Below are 24,022 nucleotides of genomic sequence, written 5' to 3' on the forward strand. Positions count from 1 at the left end.
CACACACACACACACTTGTGTGTGTATATATGTGTTTCTGTGTTTATGTACATGAAGCAATCTTTGTCCTAGAGTTAGCATTGTATTTTTAACAAAAACAGGTTTCCATACTTTGAGAAGTCCAAAATGATGACAAAGTTACTACTTAATAATGTATTAGTGTGTTCGGTTCACCATGTGGTTCTGTATCAGAAATGATTTTTTTGCAGTGTATAGTTTAAAAAAAAAATCCCCCAAAAAAGCTTTATTAAATATGTTTAAATATCCTGAATTTGCCTTTCAGGATTATATTTTCATATTCACTTAGTTTCTTGCTTATGTAAATATTTCTGCTAATAGGCTTACTTTTTATTCATTCACATAAAATGAACTTGGGCTAAAATAAGCAGTTTCTTCAAAAAAACCAAAACCAGAAACAAAAACAAACACCCAAAACAACAACAACAAACCATTGATCAATTAAATGTAACAACTGGTAGAATTTACAAAATTGAAATTATTGTCTGACATGTTTAATTCAATGTCTTTAAGATATAAGTATTTAGTACTTAATGATTGCAGTGGGTTGACCCTAGCTGGAGGCCAGGTGCCCATCAAAGCCTCTCTATCACTCCCCACCTCAGCTGGACAAGGGAGAGAAAATATAATGAAGGGCTCGTGGGTCGAGATAAGGACAGGGAGAGATCACTCACCAATTACCATCACAGACAAAACAGGCTTGACTTGGGAAAATTAATTTAATTCATTACCAATCAAATCAGAGTAGGATAATGAGAAATAAAACTAAATCTTAAAAACACCTCCCCCCTACCCCTCACTTCTTCCCAGGTTCAACTTCACTCCCAATTTCTCTACCTCCTCCCCCCAGCAGCACAGGGGGATGGGGAATGGGGGTTGTGGTCAGTTCATCACACGTTGTCTCTGCTGCTCCTTCCTCCTCAGGGGGAGGACTCCTCACACTCTTCCCCTGCTCCACCATGGGGTACCTCCATGGGAGACAGTCCTCCACCAACTTCTCCAACATGAGTCCTTTCCACAGGCTACAGTCCTTCACAAACTGCTCCAGCGTGGTCTCTTCCATGGGGTGCAGACCTTCAGGAGCAAACTGCTCCAGTGTGGGCCCCCCATGGGGTCACAAGTCCTGCCAGCAAACTTGCTCTAGTGTAGGCTCCTCTCTCCTGCTTCAGTGTGGGCTTCCCATGGGGTCACAGCCTCCTTTGGGTGCCTCCACCTGCTCCTGCATGGGGTCTTCCACGGGCTGCAGGTGGAATCTCTTTTCCACCATTATCCTCCATGGGCTGCAGGGGGACAGCCTGCCTCGCTATGGTCATCTCCATGGGCTGCAGGGATATCTCTGCTCTGGCACCTGAAGCACCTCCTCCCCCTCCTCCTTCACTGATCTTGGTGTCTGCAGAGTTGTTCCTCTCACATCTTCTCACTCCTCTCTCTGGCTGTAAAATGTTGCTGCTAGGGGTTTTTTCCCCCTTCTTAACTCTGTTATCCCAGAGACACTACCACTGTCACTGATGGACTTGGCCTTGGCCAGCAGCAGGTCCATCTTGGCCATTGCTCTGTCGGACCTAGGGGAAGCTTCTAGCAGCTTCTTGCAGAAGCCACCTCTGTACACCCAATACAATGATTAGTTGCTTTTTGTCTATGCTTATCCAGATAAGGATAGCAATGTGCTATTTAAAAAAAAAAATCTAATTTGGGAGGAGGTTTGATTGGAAAAATAACCTAAGATCAATCTCTTTCTTAGTTTTTGAAAATACAATGCTCTTTTTTAGCCATGACAAATATTATGGTCTTCCTACTAAAAAAAAGAAAAAAAAAAAAAAAAAAGGAAGCACTTTATTTTCTTGGAAAAAAACCCAAACAACAAATTCCTATCTCTTAGATGTTTTTATTTCATTTTTCTTTCCATGGAAACTAACCCTGTCAAGGATTCGTCATAATAAGAAATGCGTAAGTGGTACTTTATTTATCCAGGATCTAACATCTTTGTCTTATGAAGTTTCCGCTGTGGACTCGGCAGGACACTTGTGACTCAACACAAGCGGTGATTCCTAAGTCTATGCAAGCCATGAACGCTTGTGTAATCCATTGCTGTGTAGTAATCTAGAGTTAATCCATTTACCACATGGATTAACCAATTTTTTGCATGCCTTTGAAGGTAAAACACATAAGGAACTCAATGAATTTTCTTGTTTTTAAAGGAAGGTGCCTAAACGTTTAGTGTTAGAATTAATGTAGCTTCATGCCTGCCATCTGGGATACAGTTATATTCATACAGCTTTCAGGATGGCTAGATAGTTTTGCTTCCTAACTTCTGTTTGTGGAATAAGCAGTCAGATTCATTGTTTCATTGTGGCTGCTGAAATGGAATTTTCTTTTTGACTTAGCTATAGCATATACAGGAGAGCTGTACTGCATCTGGAACAAAGCAGTAGTACCTTCATGGGAGGTAGGAAAGGAAAAGAACCAGCCATATTAATTTTTTTCCCCACTTTGTTTTTTTCTGTGTAATGTGTAATAGGAATTTTCCTCTTTGGTCTTCATGCTTAAAGAAAACTATCTGGCACTGAAGTAAGTGCCTCTGCAGTGAAGCATTACATTTTCACTTTCAACCAAAGTATTCAGTCTTAGGAAAAATTAATGAGTCTTTTGTTTGAATACAATCAAAAAACTTTCCTTGCTTACATAAGTGGAGTACTGCGTATTTCTTTGAGCGACAAAGTGAGTGATATCCTGAAGTCAATGAGAAATCTGCTGATGAGTATGAACTTTGGATTGGTTCCTAATTTAGACTGTGTAGTAACAGGTGATTAAAAACTGTACTAGAAGATTCTTCAGAGAGCTTTGTAACTTCAAAACACCAAGATAATGTGTAATTGTAGTTCAGATATAAAATAGAAAAGGTGTCATGTAAACCACGCTGAAAACAGTAATACTATTTCTACAGGCACTTGCCACCAGACAATTGAGCTATGGAAATTATCTTACTGTCATGGTTTAACCCAGCAGGCAGCTAAAACAACCACAACTGTTCACTCTCTCCCTCTCCTCAGTGGGATGGGGGAGAGAATCAAAAAGAAAAAAAAAAAAAAAAGTCATGGGTTGAGATAAAGACAGTTTAATAGGACAGAAAAGGAAGAGAATAATAATGATGATGATGATGATGATAAAAGAATATACAAAACAAGTGATAACACAGCACAATTGCTCACCACCCAAATCCAATGCTTAGCTATTTCCTGAGCCACACCACTTCCCAGCCAGTTATATATGGAGTAAGACATCATATGGTATGGAATATCCCTTTGGCCAGTTTGGGTCAGCTGTCCCAACTGTGCCCCCTCCCAGCTTCTTGGGCACCCCCCACCTTCTCATTTGCAGGCCAGTATGAGAAGCTGAAAAGTCCTTGACTGCTTGGCAACAATGAAAATATTAGTGTGTTATCACCATTAGTCTCATCCCAAATCCAAAACACAGCACTATACCAGCTGCTAGGAAGAACATTAACTCCATCCCAGCTGAAACCAGAACACCTGGGTAATTGCTTCTCTAGATCCAGTCACTAAAGCTGTATATTTCAGGTTCATACTCTGAAAGGAGAGCTGTGTGGAGGCAACGTTCTATACCATATTTATCTGAAGTCTAAGCAACACAACACCTTAAAATTTCTTTGAACAAAGTCAGCTTCTGTATTTCTTGAATCCTGTTGAACTTTCACTTCAGAAGAGAAAATAAGCTTAAATACTGATTTAATCTGTCCTTTTAGCATAGACTGTTGTTTAAGGAGAAAGCTCAATGCACCAGAAGATGGCAACTTTGGGAGTCTGGTGTATAGTACAAATTACCTGCACTTTAAGTAACATTGGTATAGTAGTCTGGTATTCATCAAGCAACTTTGATGCAATCTTGATTTTCCTGTAAAATTAATATTATATACAATTAGACTTACAATTTTTTATTAAGTATGTTGGTATGGATTGTTTGCCTACAGGAAATTAATGATTACAAATTCTAGTGTGGTTTCACACTATTTAGTATTTCAGTAATCTAAGATGTATTTATTTTTAGAGATCTACAATTACAGCAAACATCCTATTCCCAGCACCACTTAACTATTAATCTGAAAAGTCAACAGTCTTCATCTGTAAGATAAGTGATCTTGCATAGTTCCTGACTTAAATGTAGAGTACTTTCACAATTGCTGTTGGTTTTCATGTATTGTCAATATGATTCATTAGCAGTTACATCAAAAAATGTACTGTAAACTGAGATAATTTTACTTAGTGTTTTCTTTTTCTATCAATTAGCATTATTATTATTATTACATCTTTAATATTATTCATTTAATAATTTCTAGTAAGTTGGATTGAACAGTGTTCTGATCTGCAGCACGTTGTACTAATACAGTCTAGGAAATTCTTGAGACTAATGACACTTTGAACTTGCTGTGATGGCTTTCAATCACTCTGACTACTATTGATTTACTGTTTTCTTACAGTTCCTTACTTGTCTACACATTTGGCTCAATAAAATACTATAAAGTCAGAATGGAAGGTCGGCTTAGAAATTGGTTGGAAACAGAGAGGTGTTGACCTTCTGTATGGCAAATAAAACTTCAAAAGTTAAAAAAAAAAAGAGAGATTACCCATTGCACTGTTTACTTTTGTTTTCAGGTGATTTTCTGCATGCTTACATTCATCATCTTGTGACAAATTACTGTATTTTTTGAGTAAGGGTTATCATCTTCCTTTTACAGTGCTTATTAGAATGATTCATAGCTTATTCTAGTCCCTGAATTAGTTACTAATAATAAATAATAGCGTTACTAAACACACAACAGATAACTACTTGAAACAAAGTGAGGCATGCTGTTATAGTGTAGACTACAATTAAATTTGTATGCTGTGTATGTGTAAAAATCCTGAAATTTTAAATTATCTTTGATAAGTTATAGATAAATCATTGTTCTGAGAGTTAAGACTAACAATTTAATCAGTCATACTTTTGCATAGAATAGAAGCTTATTTTTGCTCTCAGTACAGTCTGTATATATATTTCTACTCATAGGCATACAAATTGACAAATCTGTTCTTTATCTTGATGTTGGAAAGGATTTGCATTAATCAGTCTAAGCTCTCTAAGGGGGTAGTCTGTGTTCCTTATTTTGGGAAGAAGTTTGTTGTATTAGGTTTGGGGAGGAAAAAAACCCCAAACCTACACATATACCCTCATTCCCTTCCCCCTGAGAACAGCACTAGTAACACAAGTAAACTAACTTCAGATCATAACTACTCTTAAACTGGGCAACTTCAGCTTGCCATTGCAACAATACTTAGATGAAAAAGGAAGTAAGCAGAGTTTAATAAAAGGTTTCAAGTGTCATTTTAAAAAAAGGTATTCTCAGCAGAGGCCTGTTATACCTTCTTTTTAAATATAAACAAAAATGTCTAGTATTGAACCTTTAAGCATACTGGGAAACTAGTGAAAAGAATTTTTTTTTTCCTTTCTTCATAAAGCTAAGATGTCATTGAAGCAAATTGAGGGATGAAAGCTCATGATTTGCTTCAGATCTTTTTGGTTAAGAATGCTCCAAACCAGCTGCCCTTTGAGATTTAAAATTAAATTAGGAGAAATAATTGCTATAATCCCTATGCCATCTTTGCCATTTACTTAGGGTTTTTTAACACAGTTTGTTTAATCTATTACCACTGTCACCCCTACTGTGTTCTGTCATAATCCAATCAATTGCAAGAAAAGCATGCTACTGTTTGTAAACAAGGAAACAAACCTGTTTGGTGTGAATGCCAAGAGCTCCAGTTTTCCTGTGCTCAGTAGTGAAACATAAAGATTAAGGTGTGATTATTATTTTTTTTTTTAAATAAATTACTTTCAGATACATTTCCTAGATCAGTTGTTTGTTAGTTAATATGGGAATTTTTACTTGTTTATTCCCCGGATTAAAAATTCAACCTCTCCATGCATAGTAGCAAAAGCAACTATGCACTTGTTAGCACATTGGAGTTCTGACCCTCCAGATGAGTGATGGCTTGTCAAGTTTTGAGAGTTTTGGTTGACGTGTGTCCTTTATAAATTTCAAGCAATATTCTCCAAGAGATTAGCTGAAATGTGAATTCTTTTCTTGACTGAGATTAGAGAACAGTTTAAATTCACCTAAACTACTGTATAATGTTCATTTAGATTGATCTTGGTTGGAACTATAATTGTTACGTTCAGCTTTAGGCAATTCAGTTTGACAATTAAGTCATATTAATCCCATCTCAAGTATCACTTGCATGTAGGAATATAGCAAATAGGCATGTTGTACATGCCATTTTTATGTAAGGTCATGATTATCAGGCTTGTATAGGCACCAGTATTTTACTGTATATATGTAAAATGAAAATACAAAAATAGTCTTCTAAGAACAGCAGTATAAATCTTAAAGGAACAAATTACTTGATGGGCCATTTATTATTGGTAATTTAATTATGATTAATTTTTTTCAGTAAGTAAATAGGTCTCCCTCATCATGTTCATCTTATGGAAGAAGAGAGGAAAATTTCAGGATCTTACAAATATCCTATTAAGATATTGGAAAACTGAGAGATATTATTAAACCAGCTTTTAAAAAAGTAAAACATTGTGGCAAATTGTCAAAATGTAGGAGGAACAGAACTCAGACATCCTGTAGAGATTTCTTATCTTTTTTCTAAGTTAGAAATCTAGATTTTTCATTTTTTTCTTGTGGGGACATTCATTCTATCTAAGATAGGAAACAGCACGCAGCAAACTTCCCTCTGACAAATCACATCAGCAGATGGGTGTCCTGAGTCCCTGCAGCAGTGAGTCACCTATTGCTATTATTCACCACGTCCTTCTAGTGATCCCGAGTGGCTCAAGCTCACCCACCGGAGAGGCTTCTCATCAACCCCAAGGGTAGTCAACTTCTTCTGAAAGTGCAGGTTGTCAGGTGCAGCATGAACCTTCTTCCTAGTGTGAGAATTCACCAGCCTTCATTATCATGGGAATTTCCACTTCCCAGCTTCATATAGGCGGAGGCTCTTCTTGCCCCTCCACTGCAGTTGAAGGTTCAGGCGCTTGAAGCTGCAAGAAAAATGCAGATGTTTGTGTGGACTCGTAATGTATGAGGTTTGTATCTTGAACTACAGATTGCAGAGTCCGGTTCTGAAAAATAATAAAGTACATGGTTCATTTTTCATGTGCATTGGTAACTTAGTTGATCAAGACATGTGGACGTGTTTGAAATATTGCCTGGCTATAAAAATGAATAAAGCATTTATGTATTTGTTGTCTTTAGACTATGGGTAAAAGCCCCTCAGTTTCCAAGACAGCCTACAAATGGTTTACCATTTGCCTTATATTTCAATAGAACTATTTTCTTATGTAAGACAACTTCATTTTCAATATTCTTTGGAAAAAATCTTTAATGCTATGTAGCTATTAGAATGCATCATCCCTTTTCCCCTGGATACATTCACTAAAATAAAGGACATGAGATGTGTGATTTTTCCACATAGAGTGAGTGTGAATGTTAATTTCAGTATCTCAAGAATATATATCTTATATCAGATTGCTTTTTTTTTTTTTTATATGTGAGAAAGAAAACAAACCACAAATATCAAATGAGAACTTTTGTTGTTTGGTGGTCTTTTTTAATTTTATTTTTAATTTATTTTATGATTAATATCTGCTTTTGATACCAGCTGGTCTTCTGGAAAGCTGATTTTCATACTTGTTTAGGGATAAGTACATAGGTACTTTGTATATTTTTTTTCTTAATCTGTAGCTTCTGATTATGTACACTAATGAATTGGCAGCAAAACTTAATAAAGTTTATTTATTTTGGAAAAAAATATATTATTGTTGCATTTGAAAAATGCCTTCTGTTGATAGCACATTGTTTTGCATACGGTTTATTGCTATACTGATCACCAGCTATTAGAGAAAGACTAAAGAGATACAATCAGAATCACAAGGACCTTGAATCCTTGTGGCAGAATCTATCTATCTATCTATTTATTTATTTATTACTAAAAAGGAGTAATATATTTCAGGATACTCTCTTTCAGACTCTTATCAGTAGGGCTGTAGAATTAAGTACCACAGCTTTATGGGGCTACTATGGCTTGAAAAGATTGTAGATGCTTTTGAGTGGATCTAGTTTTGTTAAGGCTCATTGGGTTTAGCTGCAAAATAAAATATACTTGTAGCAAGCCTCTTAATCATTAATTGTAATTATTTGAACACTGGAGTGTATTGCCTATGTAAGATGTATTTTCAGTTTCTGATAGGAGACCTTTTAGTCAATTTGGTTACCACCAAGTTTTGGGCACTGGCAGGTATTGTTATTGTAGATATTTTCTCTTTTTTTGGACTGAAGCGAGTGTAAGTGCAGACTTCTTTCTCCTGCAGAGATTTTTTTTGTCTTTTAATTTCATTTGGTGGACCTAGATTTCAGAAGGAAACTGACTACGTCCCTTCAGTTTTAAATCCTAACTCTAATTATCAGCTAGGTCATCATTTACCTGACACAGTTACTGTTCTTCTCCATCAACAGTAAAATCTCTTTTGGGGGCCAGTGGGGATATAGAATTTTTTCTTTACTTAATGTTTTACTAAATCAGGGGGAATCAGAGATAGGAAGGCTCTAAGAGGGATCATGTAATTATGTAAATATGAAATTAGACATTGTGTGGGAGAAGAGGCAGCTAAAATAGCACAAGATATATCAGTAAAAATTAATCATACTCTTATTTGTTTTTAAATATTCGTTCAAACATTCATGCTTTTCTGGCAAACCTACAAGAGTGTCTACTTGACAGAATTGTCCTTATATCTTATGGCTATTAGAAATTTTATTTATAGCATATGTTCGTATATCTTTATTCTAACAGTCCTTTCTAGTTCTAACTGGTTTCCCAGATATGTTTTGCAATAACTTGTTATTCAAGTATGAAAATGTGAAATAAGTAAGCAGTACTGTACAACTTGGTAGACACTGACAGTTTGATTATTCCTCTAGTCTCAATCTTTTTATGAATTGTGATTACAGTGAAGAAGTCTAGCATACAGCAAGGAACTTTCAGTATTTGCTTAGTAATTTTCCTTATTTTTTTTCCACCTGAAAAATGTAAATATCTCTTTTGTTTAAAATAAGACATAAAAACATTTCATAATTTTACAGTAAAAACGAGTGCATGATGTGTTGGTATTATCTTTACTGATCTCAACAGTTTAGATAGGTAAAAGTAGTTACTCTGAAATTTTTAATTATTTTCAGATAATTAGTGAAAGCAGAATTTTAGAAAGGCGTTATGGATAATTCTGTCTGATAATCATTGAGAGAAAAACTTTTTTCCTTGAATGCATAATAGATTCTCCTAAACACCAGGTCGTTGATGTTAAACAGTTGTTCATGTGAATTCATTGGTTTAAGTGAGGCTCCACGAGATACGTTATGATACATGCAGATGTAACATTTGAGACATGAAAGCAGCAAACAACATCTGAAATATCAGGATTGCCGTGTCCTGATGTGCATGGTAATGTGGACTGCTAAAGTTGCATTAAGGATTATTTAAGATAGACAACATTCCTAGTTTTTCAGTGAAGATGTTAATGTTTATTTAGTTTAACGTAATACATAGTCCATATCAACTTGAACTTAAAAGAAATTGAAAAGCAGTGCCGGAATCAACATGGAAAGAAAGATCTGTGAGATCAAGGGTATTTTCCCCACCTCACTCTCAATATTTTATTTTTGTTGAACTTATTTATGCCGCTCTGCATATATTATTCATGATTCATGAAAGTTTCAGCCTTTAAGTTTTTTATGTATCTATGGACAACTTATATTCCTGAATAAAATCACTTGTGGTAAATTAGTCATACACACAAAAGAGTTTTCTCTGTGTGCAGATAGGGAAGAGGAAAATAAATGCCAGTAAATCAGAAACTTTTCTTTTAATGTCAGCATAGTGCAATGATATCAGCTTGCAGCAGACTTAAACATTTGAGTGGTACCAGAAGGAAGAAATATTTGATTACTAAACATGCTGGTACTCAGATACATGAAATGTTATGAATATAAGCATTCATTAGAGAGTTCAATTTGTTGCAGGGCTTGGCGTCTCAGGATATTGTTGGGCATAATAACATTTATCATGCTTTCAGTATAGTTTCTGATGGACTAAATGGTGTTCTTGGCAGACTTGCTTACCGTAAGATAAAAAACAGAGTAATTTTTTTTTTTTCCCCCCATATTGAATATTGAAGTACTTGTCAAATAAAAAGGTAGGCAGCATTTGTCTTCCCTTTCTTGTGGAAGGAGTGCTATGGATTCTGGCAGTCTTTGATTACTTCTTTTAGATGAAAAAGGAAAAGAATTCTAGAAACAGTCACATATACTGTAAATAATCATTGCAAAATTGCCTAGTGTCACACATGGTGAGTAATAGTTTTGCTTGCCAGCAAATATCACACCTGTGCACAGCAGTGCTGGGCTTGGAAGCAGGCAAGCTGATGGGTTTCCTTTCAGATCTAGGAGCTTTTCCAGTTGTCACCAAGCTCTTACAGACTTCTAGCAGTAGAAATCTCAAAACAAAAACAAACAAATAAAATAAAATAAAATAAAATAAAATAAAATAAAATAAAATAAAATAAAATAAAATACCCTGAAACCCCAAAGCAAAATAAAGGGTATACTGCAGGTAATTAAGATTCTTGAAAGTACTTCCTATCCACTTGGACATTGGCATCTTGCTTACATGAAGTGTGTCTTCCTCTGACGCCTTTCCATAAGGGAGGTGTTCAGTGGGGCAGAACCATTGTCATATAAGAAGTTCTGTTGACACTTCTGACCTAAACCCAAAAGAGATTTCAGAGAATCAGATTCAGCAATCTAACTGATGTCTTCTACTTGTATATAATACCTCTTTCAGGGTGCATCTACCTGTATCAGATTTTTCCTGATATTCCAGTAGAGACATTTTTTTTTGCCCAGTTGTGCTGAAAGAGTATCTTTAAGAATTCCATACCATTCCCTTTAGAACACTGATAAAAGAGCTTCAGACCCAGTATTATAACTAACTATGTTATGAATTGTAACGATGTTTCACAATGCACTCTTAATGAAGAAATGTGATGCTTCCGCTTGATGGTAGACTCCTCAGGCAGAGCTTGTTTTTTAATTCATTTGATCCAATCTACCTAGATGTCATGTTTAAGGAAATTGCACTTTTGCCATTCCTTCTAGCAGCTGCAACACATTCAATACTTTAGAAGTGGATGAAATCTCATAAATAAACAAAACTACCACTGTGAAATGGCAGATTCTCTGTCCTTGCATTTCTTGTCAATACACAATAACTTGGAAGACGGTTGGTAAAACTGCACAACTGTTGAGTTATTGTCTCTGGCTTTGAGAAGGTCATTGAATATGACTTTGTTTGAGAGATAATATTCCTGAGTTACTGTAGTGGGTCGACCCTGGCTGGGGGCCAGGTGCCCACCAGAGCCGCTCTATCACTCCCCTCCTTCTCTAGACAGGGGAGAAAAGGTATAACTAAAAAAAAACTTATGGGTCGAAATAAGGACAGGGAGAGGTCATTCTCTAATTATCATCACGAGCAAAACAGACTGAACTTAGAGAGGGAATTCATCTTATTTATTACTAAGCAAAACAGAGTAGAGGAATGAGAAATAAAACCAAATCTTAAAACACCTCCCCCCACCCCTCCCATCTTCCTGGGCTCAACTTCACTCCCGGCTTCAACCTCCGCCCCCCCTCAGCGACACAGGGGGACGGGGAATGGGGGTTACGGTCAGTTCATCACGCGGTGTTTCTGCCGCTTCTTCCTCCTCAGGGGGAGGACTCCTCTCATCATTCCCCTGCTCCAGCATGGGGTCCCTCTCACGGGAGACAGTCCTTCACGACCTTCTCCAACGTGAGTCTCCTCCACGGGGTGCAGACCTTCAGGAGCAAACTGGTCCAGCGTGGGTCCCCCACGGGGTCACAAGTCCTGCCAGCAAACCTGCTCTGGCGTGGGCTCCTCTCTCCATGGATCCACAGGTCCTGCCAGGAGCTTGCTCCAGCGTGGGCTTCCCATGGGGTCACAGCCTCCTTCAGGTGTCTCCACCTGTTCCGGTGTGGGGTCCTCCACGGGCTGCAGGTGGAATCTCTACACCCCCTCATCCTCCCTCCATGGGCTGCAGGGGGACAGCCTGCTTCGCCATGGTCTTCACCAGGGGCTGCAGGGGGATCTCTGCTCCGGTGCCTGGAGCACCTCCTGCCCCTCCTTCTGCACTGACCTTGGTGTCTGCAGAGTTTCTTACATCTTCTCACTCCTCTCTCTGGCTGCAAAAGCGCTGTTTTTTTTTCCCCTTCTTAACTATTTTATCACTGAGGTGCTGATTGGCTTGGCCTTGGCCAGCGGCGGGTCCGTCTTGTAGCCGGCTGGCATTGGCTCTGTCAGACACAGGGGAAGCTTCTAGCAGCTTCTCACAGAAGCCACCCCTGTAGCCCCCCCGCTACCAAAACCTTGCCACACAAAACCAACACAGTTACAGAAAAGGAACATTTGCTTCAGAAACAAAGAGATTTGGGAAAAGATCAGTAAGAGTCAAATTTGCTAATTTCTTCACAAAGCTTTATATTTATTTCAATAAGTTTTCTTTTTTAGGAGGGTGACTTGATCCTTAACTCATAATCAACCTATGGCTTATTAAACTTTCAGTTGAATGTGTCTCTTGTTTTCAGTTTGTAGAATAATTTACAGCATAGATGAGTGGAAATAACCTCCATACACAATATAGAGAGGATATTAAGAATCTTGAAAATATGTATTCATTCATCCTGCATTATAAAACCTGAAAAAGTCCTGTGCAGTCATTTAAAGCGCAAAAAAGCATTGTGCTGGTTTTGACTGAGACAGAGTTAATTTTCTTCATGGTAGCTAGTACAGGGCTATGTTTTGGATTTGTGCTGGAAACAGTGTTGATAACACAGGGATAGTTTTGTTGTTGTTGAGCAGTGCTTACACAGAGCCAAGGCCTTTTCTGCTTCTCACACCACCCCACCAGCGAGTAGGCTGGGGGTGCACAAGGAGTTGGGACTCCTGGGCTGGGACAGCTGACCCAGACTGGCCAAAGGGATATTCCATACCGTATAACGTCATGATCCATCTGTGACTGGGGAAGCTAGCTGGGGGGTGGGAATGCTGCTTGGGAACAGACTGGGCATCAGGTGGTTTTCTTTTTTTCTCTGCAGGTGGTGAGCAATTGCATTTGTGTATCACTTGTATAATTATTATTAGTAGTATTACTATCATCATCATCATCATTATAATTATTTTCCTTTTTTGTCCTATTAAACTGTCTTTATCTCAGCCCATGAGGTTTTTTTCCATTCTCCTCCCCATCCCCTTGGGGGGAGGGGTGAGCGAGCAGTTGTGTGGGGCTCAGTTAACAGCTGGGGTTAAACCACAACAAGCATATTGATTTTAACTTTTCATTTTTGTTCTGTGCAAGCTGAAACAGAGGTTTTACAAGTATTTGAGCGGGGCTGACCGGTTTCTTTTTATTAGTTGAATCAGGAATTCTCGCCTCTCTGGGTCACAAGTCTGTAGGCCATTTTTGGCTCACCTGCAGATTATTAGTAAGAAGACAGATAGCAGTAGAAGTTAATGTTTTGTTGTTGTTGAGTAAAGTTCAGACTGTAAATAAATAAATGAAACTTTTCTGTTTTCAGTCAGTTCTGCTGTGGAAAAGGCCTTGCATGTAATATTAAGTATCTTATAGGGACAATCTCTTTTTAAGATGTTTTGAGAAACTTTCTCAGAAAATTCTGTTGTTAAAAAGTGCTGGTTTTGTAAAAGAAAGACCTTGTGCAGAGAGACTTTCTAGCAGAATTGGCATTTCTTTTTTTCTTTATGATCTCATTGTCAGTGATATCAAATAAAACCTACAGCTTTTTACCCTAATGCTTGTGTTCTTCTGTCTGTCTCCATTTTAAATGCTTCCTTTGGAAAGCGAAAGCTGGAGATCATAACTCTCTAAGTACACTTTCCTACCTTTTCCCAAGTTTCATAGGAAGATAACAAAACTTTGTGCTAAAACCAAACAAAAAATGCTGCTTTCTTAACCTGTCCTGTTCCTGAGGGATGTGTGGAAAATTTTCTGGTTTTATCTGAAATAATATTGACTGTTCCATCTCTTCTTCATCATCCTTTTTTTTGCTGTCATTACTCCCGTTAAAAATGGGTAGACAGCTTAATTGTTGTCCTCCATCCTACTCCATCTTCCCTTGACTAAAAGGAAGGAGAAAAATCTTGTTTCAATAAAACTTTTTGAGACTCAGTCACTGTTATATTGCCTTAAACTGAACTACAGCATTAACATTTTCCTGCTAATGAACTGTACCAGGAGGAGTTCCTTCTTTGGTGTCTTTTTCTCAGGGCTCTGTCTTTCATGTTAGTCAGAAAATGGAGTAGGTTAGTTCTAAGACGTAATTATCCAGTGTCAAAAGGTCAGTACACCATACTTCATTTCCGCCATTCACCTTAGCAATTATCCATTTCACTGACAGTACCTTGACCTCAGTCTATGCTTCCACCATTATTCTGGTCTTCCTATTGAAAAGTGAAATTCAGTGCACATTTGTGGAGATATTTTCTGGAGAGAAAATATTCACATTTGAAGGGAAAATGAAACATGCTGAGTTTTTCTCACATGTTGCAAATTGTTTCTTAGGCTTTCAATTCCTTTATAGGTCAGAATCTGTAGTTCTACCCAAGAGCATTTAAAATAATACTTAATCGCTGTACACATATCACAATGTACATTTTATGTGCAAATAAAACCCTGAAATTCTTTTCACTGTAGATGTGAGATAGGTATCACTGCTATTCAATCAATTTTCTTTTTTTAATTAAATTTTCAGTAATGAATTTCAAAATGAAAAATAAGTTCTGCCATTACTTTGAAACATTTTCTGTGAAAAGTGAAAGGAAATAGTAGACTTTAAGGCAGCAATAGATTAAAGGATGTACAATTTTCATATTATGAAGGGTAGAAAAACAAAATTAATAATGCCGGGTTCCCTTTAAAGAAACACAGGAACATGTCTATGTGTATACACATATGCATACATGTATGTATTCTATATACACATATATACCCACAAAAATTTCATTAGATCAGTTCAAAACAGCTAACACTTTTTGAATGTTTGCTTTGTATTTTATTTTCAACAGCATCTGCCTCAACTTCCTTACTGAGAAAAGTTCCTCTAACTGCTTTCCTCAATTGGCTGTATTAGAATCATAGAATCATAGAATCATAGAATGGTTTGGGTTGGAAGGGACCTTAAAGATCATCTAGTTCCAACCCCCCTGCTGCCATGGGCAGGGACGCCCTCCACTAGACAACGTTGACCCAAAGCCCCATCCAACCGCATCTTAAACACTTCCAGGGAGGGGGCATCCACAACCTCTCTGGGCAACCTGTTCCAGTGCCTCACCACCCTCACAGTAAAGAATTTCTTTCTAACATCTAATCTAAATCGACCTTCCTTCAGCTTAAACCCATTACCCCTTGTCCTGTCACCACACTCCCTGATAAACAGTCCCTCACCAGCTTTCCTGTAGGCCCCTTCAGGTACTGGAAAGCCACAATTAGATCTCCCCGGAGCCACCTTTTCTCTAGGCTGAACAACCCCATCCCTCTCAGGCTGTCCTCACAGGAGAGGTGCTCCAGCCCTCTGATCAGCTTCGTGGCCTCCTCTGGACTCACTCCAACAGCTCCATGTCTCTCCTGTACTGGGGCCCCCAGAGCTGGACGCAGTACTCCAGGTGGGGTCTCACAAGAGCTGGGTAGAGGGGCAACAACAACAGTTATTTTCTCTGGTCTCACAACAGTTGTTTTCTCTGGCTGTACAGTGGAAAGGAAAGCGGGTCCACACAAGTTACTTGTACAATGGATGAGGTGATTTTCAGCCTTTTGAAACTGTGTGGCATGGAGTAGGTCAGAAGATCCCAGGGGTATATTCAAGCTCAGTGATGGGGAATAGGTCCTTCACAGAGCACTCTAGTTGTACAGTGATGAAATAGTCTACAAAGCCCATCAACATATGTAACAACTTTTTTTTTTTTTTCCTCCTAAGTGAAAAAGTTACTTTCTCTGAAGGCAGGGAGCTCATAATTGGAAAATAAAGTTGGTGAGTTTTTTCAATTCAAAACCAAACAACATTCCAAATCTTGTTTCTAGAGGGAAATAGATCCTTGAAGCTTTGTTTGTTTTCTTTTGTTTTACTTTGGTTTACTTTGTTTTAAGGAGAGGAATACACTCTCAAAAATCTGAGTTAGCAACTAGCATTGCCTTTAGTCATTGCATTTAATCTTTTCTGGAAGCCAAAGCACCAGGTTATAAAAAAGACCCTTCTTAAAATATCTCAAAGAAGGATGAGCAGACTTCGGTGCATTCTGAAAGACTATAACCTTGCAAGATTTTTTTTGTATAAAATTGCATTAAAGAGATCATAGAATCATAGAATCATAGAATGGTTTGGGTTGGAAGGGACCTCATGGCCTTTTCAATAACAATATTCCATTTTTCCACTAAATGAGTTAAAATATATAAATTCAGACATAATTAATTTTATTTCATTCAAGAGAAAATATGTTGAAAATTTCATATAGAAAGATGAGACTAATTAGTTCAGGAACACCTATGTTCCTCTTAAAACAATAGAGGTATCAAAGCTGTTTTCTGCAACCTATATTACATTTATATGAACCTCTCCTGTCTGTTCTAAATGCAAATATGTAAATATTTGCAACATAGCTCCATCAAGGATGGGGTCTGGAATATTCATATTAAAATCAGCCCTGAGGCAAAGAGAGACTTTTCTCTGCTGTGTCTTCTTCCAGCTCCTTACAACAGCTCACATCAGCTAGCTGGCCTTTGTCACTGCCAGCTGAACTCCTGGGGCTGGAAGGGCCCTGACAGGGGATTTGGGGTGTGAGTGGGATTAGGAACGTGTTGATGTGTTGTACAGGTGTGGGAGACAAATTCTGCCTGCTCAAGAGCAGGTTGCTCTTTTTAGCTGGGAGTGATAAATTTACACATGATGACTTTGTGAAGTAGGTGTTCTGATGTGAAATCTCTAAGTTGGGATCTGACACCTCACTTTCTTTTTTTGCATGTTATCAAAGAGGAAAAAGAGCAAATACTTCCTATGAGGGCATTATATGAAAATTTTTATTTGGAATAAGCATAAGGTATAGTTTGAGAGAACTTTGATGAACAAAAAACCAACCCTGATTACTAATACTCTGCAAATTAGTATTTCAGAAAATATGAGTTCTAGTACTTTGCTGGACAAAAACTTATAATAAAATCAATTACACTAAAATTGTCTGCTCATGATTTTGTACAAGTTAGTATCTGTTTCTGACTTTACTATGGAGTTCTTCATGTATATGATATATCAAATATTTAAATTTTTCATTATTGGAGCTTGTAGACATCTTGAGTGTGATGAATGGAAATTTTACAGGCACAGAGATAAGTAAATTTATCTGTGACATCAGATCTTGGTTTGGTAGTCATCTTGTGCTTAATTGCCCGACTGAAATTCAACCTTGGATGGCTTTGTGATTTCTCTCCACATCTTGGTATTGATTAGTGTTATCACTGTTAAAAGGTGAACTTTCAGGCTTGGAATTTGAGTTGTGTCTTTTGGCAGATACTTTGCAAGAACATAGGGCTTTATTGTGCTCCAAATCTTTCATAGGTAGTTGTAAGACATTATTCCTGCATATTTATTTAGAAAAAAAATGTGGGGTTTGTGATTGTAATCTGGTAGATGGTATTTGAACAACTATAAATCTGCACAGTTTGAGAAGAGAGGGGAGGGGAAGAAAAAATATTTGGTGCTAAATAGAGGTATGTGATTACTTCATTTCCAGTTATGTACAGAAATTCAGTAAATAGAGTTTAAAGACCTCAATAGGAACATGTGACCATCTAATATTGTCTTGTGCATTGGAATTAACATCTTGTACTCTATCACTAGTGGGTAGACCATGCCAAGAAAACCCCAACCCCAAAACCAAGGGTACAAAATTATCCTCCCCTGATTCCCTGTTGTCCTGGTTTTGGTTGGGATAGAGTTCATTTTGTTTCTAGTGGCTGGTCTAATGCTGTGTTTCAGATGAGAATAAGGTTGATAACATGCTGATGTTTTAGTTACTGTTAAGCAGTCAAGGACTTCTCAGCTTCTTATACTGGCCTGCCACCAAGGAGATGTGGAGTGCACAAGAAGTTTGGAAGGGACACAGCTGAGACAGCTGATCTCAACTGACCAAAGGGATATTCCATACCATATGATGTCATTCTCCCCAGTATATAAACTGGGGGGAATTTGCAAGAGTGTACTGTGGCTTGGGAACTAGCTGGGCATTGGTCAGCAGGTAGTGAGCAATTGTGTTGCATATCACTTGTTTTGCACATGCTGCTATTATTATTGTTGTTGTTGTTAAATTCCTTTCCTGTCCTATTAAACTGTTTTTATCTGAGGTTTACTTTTTTCCAATTCTCTCCCGCATTCCACTGAAGGGGGGGGTGGAGCAGTGAGTAGTTGTATTAGCTGCTTGCAGGTTAAACCATGACACATGTTTAACCTCAGTACAGATGTTTGTCACATTCTAGGAAATTTAGCTTGGTAAATAACCTCTAAAGACTGTGAGGTAAAATGAATATAAAATACATAGGCCTTTCACTCTGTTGTATTTTATCCAGATGGACCACCCCCAAAACTAGTTGTTTTGTGGCTCTGTAAAGTCTTTTCATACAATAATAAGTCCATAATGTAAAGACAGCTGCTGAATAGCATAATTGTTTAAAAAGTTAAAATTAGTTCCCAGTTAGTCTGCCAATATGATACAGAGTATGAAAGGAATATATTCCTTTCTTTCTAACTTGCTACCTTGCCTAATCTTAGATCACAGGCCCATTTTAGTTTTAAGAACTGTTTCAGAGTACCCTCCAACAGTGTATCATGATGTTAAGAGTGGCCAAAGTTAGACTGGAATTCTGTCAGGGTGTGTGCACAGGTTGTTCATTTTATTGTTCTTCTTGTTTTTTTCTTTGTTAAGGGAAGCAAATAATCCACAATGAGAAGGAACAGCCTGAGAAAGTTTCTTTTGTTGGTAGAATAAAATGCATTTAAACATAATCCATTCAGGTTTTAACTCTTTGACAACTTTTCTAAGTGAAGTAGTTGGTACTCATCCTCTGTATTTGGAAAAATAGAATCATAGAATATCTCAAGTTGGAAGGGACCCATAAGTATTTTCAACTCCAACTCCCTGCTCCTCACAGCACTTCCTAAAGCTAAACCATGTGACTAAGAATGTTGTCCAGACACTCCTTGAACTCTGACAGGCTTGGTGCCATGACCACTTTCCTGGGGAGCCTGTTCCAGTGACCGGCCACCCTCTCACTGAAGAACCTTGTCCTAATGTCCAGTCTGAACTTCCCCAATGCAGCTTCATGCTGTTTCCTCATGTCCTGTCGCTGGTTGCCAAAGAGAAGAGATCAGCACTTCCCCCTTGAAGAAGTTGTAGACTGTGATGAGGTCACCCCTAAACCTTCTCTTCTCCAGGCTGAACAAACCTAGTGACCTCAGCTGCTCCTCATAAGTCCTGCCCTCAAGACCTTTCACCACCTTGATCGTCCTCCTCTGGACACACTCTAATAGTTTGATGCCCTTCTTGTACTGAGGCACCTAAAACTGCACACAGGACTCGAGGTGGGGCCGCACCAGTGCAGTGTAGAGTGGGACAGCTATGCTGTGCTTGATGCACCCCAGGATGTGGTTGGTCCTTTTGGCTGCCAGGGCACATTGTTGACTCATATTAAACTTGCCATCAACCCAAGCACCCAGATCTCTTTCTGCGGGGCTGCTCTCCAGCTTCTCATCCCCCAATTTGTATGTGTAAACAGGATTGCCCCATCCCAGGTGGAGAATCCAGCACTTGCTCTTGTTAAATTTCATAATGTTGGTGATTGCCATACAGTATATGAATTGTCTTAGAAATGGAATTTGGAGATGGCTCTAATGAGAATCATAGAATCATAGAATGGTTTGGGTTGGAAGGGACCTCAAAGATCATCTAGTTCCAACCCCCCTGCCATGGGCAGGGACACCCTCCACTAGACCAGGTTGCCCAAAGCCCCATCCAGCCTGGCCTTGAACACTTCCAGGGAGGGGTATCCACAACCTCTCTGGGCAACCTGTTCCAGTGCCTCACCACCATTATAGCAAAAAATGTCTTATTGCTTTTTATTGTTCTTCATCATGAGAAGATAAAGCTTTTGGAGAAAAAAAACACCTTTTTTTTTTTTTTTTTTCTCCTTTTTCCTTCTACATACTTTACTCAGTCTTTTGTGGAATCCTATCATATACATATCTATATCTGTATCATATATAGAATATTAGCTAGAGAAATATCTGGAAAAATATTATCATTTTTAGTAAACAATCACTTGTTATTTTCCATCAAATATTATTTTTGTCCCTGCTAGACTCCAAAAGCATTTCTACTTTCCTCTGAAAATGTGAATGAGACTCTTTAACTTTATAAAGTTTCTAATTATTTTTATTTGCTCAGAAATAAGGTGGGAACAGAGAAGTTTACTATTTGATTTAGCAAGATAACAACATTGTTACAACTCACAGTGTCTGAATTATATTTCTCTGATTCTGTAACACCTCATTCTCTTTGCTTCATGTTCAGTAGCTTTTTATTATTTGCCAGAAATTGATTTTAAAATAAAAGTAACCAGTATCTGAGAGATTACACCTCTCTGGCTCTTTCTAAAGCCTTGTTGGCACAAATATCCTGTTTCTTCAAAGAGGAAGTGCCTTGTACTGTTGTCAGACTCTACTTTTATCAAAAAACCCTGATTTTAGTTCTCACAAAATTGAAAATTGTAAAGTTCTTAAAATTTTTACTTTTATATATTTCTCTTCCTTTTTTTCATCTCAGTTGAAAGAATAGGAATCTTGCATTTTCACTTATTTTCATTTCTGTCTTATTCTCTTTTAATATTTTCACAAGTTCCAGTTAATAGTAACTTGTTAATAGTAAGTACATGTCAATAAGAATCGTCTTCCAATAAATATGTTAGTACCTGATAAGTACCTGTTTTGTGTTATACAAATCAATTACTTTTATCCATTTTTCTTTTGAAATTTAAGGAACTTTTCATACATTCTTAACAAAACCTCTGTCTAGTTGTCTCCAAAGAGTAAATAAAATCAGTTGTTAGATAATTACTTTATATCACTTAGTAACATGGCTTTTTGTTGATATATTTAATTCTTCCTGTATGTGGATTAGATAAATAAATTCAGAAAGCTTGGTTATCCTAAATTAGGGTTACAGCATTTGCTATAGAAGATAATTTTTTCCCTTAAGACTATTAATTGTGACCTCAAGAAACAGAGTAGTGTGAAAACTTAAAAATTCTTCCTCTGCTTATTAGGATAACAGGTTCTAGTACTGAAGACATACTTTAGAACTCAGTTGAATGAATATTCATTATAGTCCTTTAAAGTGTAAAGAGATGATAACTAAAAATGTGATGATTTTTCATCATAATATAATGAATAAAAAGTGAACTTTGACACTGTCAGACAAAACCCAGTCTCAATGTTATTTAAAACAATTTTTTTTTTAATATTGTTGTTCTGTAAAGAGCAGGGAATGAAATAAGATTTGGTTACCAATTACTGTATTAAAACATTACATGTGCTTTACTTTTTTAAAGGAACAATTAATGAAAAATTGACTCTCTTGGTTTTTTTCTTTTCAATTTCAAGTACTTAATGAAACATGGAAAACTTTATCTTGGACTGATTTCTAAGATGCTCACCTTACACTGAGGTGAAGCCATTAGCCTCACTCAGTAAAGACCAGGGGGGTTTAATAATTTTATTCCTCTTTCTTTTTCTCTCTTTCAATTGTTCTTCCTCCCACCCCAACCCTTCCCAGCTGGAAAGACTGCAGTTTGAGAATACCTCTGAATGGGCAAAGAGAGAGACACTTGAAGCAGAAAAGCAAAGTTTGGAAGAAGAGAACAGAAGATTGAAGTTACAGGTAAAAAAAAATTCAGGGACTTCTGGAAGTGAAAAATAAAGCAACACTAACTAAATTGAGTTGTGATCATCAAAATGCACAAAGTAAGCTGCCAGTTAAAAATACGTTATGTGCATTGCTTAGTTTGATTACTTGGAGAACATTCCCAAAAAGAATTACTATTTCATAATGTCAAAATGTATCCCTAAAAGAAGGGTTGTTCAAGGGAGAACAGCCCTGTCTGTATCTTAAACCTGGACAATTAGAACTCAGTGACTTTGAATTTCTGTAGGGTACAGAAACAGAAAGAAATATCTTTTCATTGTTAAAAAGGAGCAGGTGGAAATGACAAGTCTGACAACACTAGGGAGCAAAAGTGAAGACTGGGAGGAACAGAAGAGATGAAGTAAGCTTTGGTGGCTACAGAGTGCTGATGAAGGACTCTGAGTCAAATAATTTGAAACTGTGAGACAAATAATTTCTCTGTCTTACTGAACATTGAATCTCTTCCTAGGGAAGAGAGAACTGAAGGAAAAGCCTTTTTTTCTTTTTTCTTTTTTTTTTTTTTTTTATTATTCCTCTAAAGATCTGTTCATTTTTAAACCTTATTGTGCTGTTAAAAATGATGTGATAAATTATTCAGAGACTCTTAGCTGAGGGCATTTAATTTATTTTATGGTTTTCTATGCCAATATTCTATGGTTTTCTATGCCAGTAATTAAGTAGTAAACCAGAAGGCTCCCACTTTCATTGAGACTCTGAAAGCTGTGTAAGATAAAGCAAAAAAAACCCACCCTTAACCAATCAATAAATGTACATACCTGAAGTTACAAGTTGGGCAGTCAGAAACAGTAACATTCTTATTTGCCTAAATAAGAAATAATTTAATGTCTTTTATTTGCATTTGCTGTTGAATAATGGCAGTCTAAGTAACTAGGACTAGATTTGGGGTGTAGTTACAATAGGTAATTTCTCTTGGGAAAGATAGAGAGAGAGAGAGGTTCTGTACTTGAAGTCTGTTTTTAAATGTAATGATATGTTTTTTCTATATTTCTTTGATTGCTCAGGAACAGCAAAATGCAATTCAGGCATAGCTTACTTTTATAAAATATCTTACATAACAAACACCTGCTTTGGATTTTCCTTTACTAGTATTTATTTTATCGTATCATATATCACAGCATATCATACCATATCATACCAGCATTTTCATGATTTCTTTGTAATGCAAGTAATTTGAGGTTGGAGATATGGCCAGAAAGATGCTCATCTGATAAAGCTTGTTACTGTATTTAAAATATCTTTTGGTTATACGGCTGTGCTGGGGTGTTTGTTTGTTTGTTTTTTAAAATGTTACTTGCATAGAATATTAGGCATCTGTGATGAACTCTGTCTGTTAGTGTCAGTTCTGTCTGTTAGTCTCACACCTCTAACAGCCAGAACTTCACAACTTTTTGTCAAAGTCAAAAGGCAGAGATGGAGCTCAGTCATCTGTTTCCTTATAAAAGTGAACGTCCCTGCAGTGTTTGCCTTTTCATAGCTGTTGATTTAAAACTATTGTTTATCAATGTAAAGGAAAAAGTTTAAAATTGTATTTTACTGTCAGCTGAAACTATGTTATCCGTCATCTGCCAGATTGGTAACAGTTACCATCAAAAGATTAGGGTGGGAACTGATTTGTTTGCAGCTGTTTCTATCTCTGATTCACAAGAACTGCAAATCATGGAATGACAGAACAAGTCAGGATGGAATGGACCTCAGGAGATCTTCAGTCCAACCTCCTGCTCAAAGCAAGGTCAGCTCTGAGGTCAGACGAGGTTGCTCAAGGCTTTGTCCAGTGGGGT

At 37.3% G+C, this 24,022-nt stretch overlaps 1 protein-coding gene across 1 annotated transcript in view; it reads left to right on the forward strand.

Annotated features, from left to right (window-relative positions):
- CCDC102B (coiled-coil domain containing 102B) overlaps positions 1-24,022 on the forward strand; it is a 188,768-nt gene that overhangs the window by 36,258 nt on the left and 128,488 nt on the right. The window contains exon 5 of the mRNA XM_075744533.1: positions 22,095-22,199. Coding sequence (XP_075600648.1) covers positions 22,095-22,199 — 105 coding nt within the window. The remainder of the gene's footprint in view (positions 1-22,094; positions 22,200-24,022) is intronic.

The sequence above is a fragment of the Balearica regulorum genome, chromosome 2 (genome assembly GCF_011004875.1).
Source record: "Balearica regulorum gibbericeps isolate bBalReg1 chromosome 2, bBalReg1.pri, whole genome shotgun sequence".
Lineage (NCBI taxonomy): Eukaryota > Metazoa > Chordata > Aves > Gruiformes > Gruidae > Balearica > Balearica regulorum.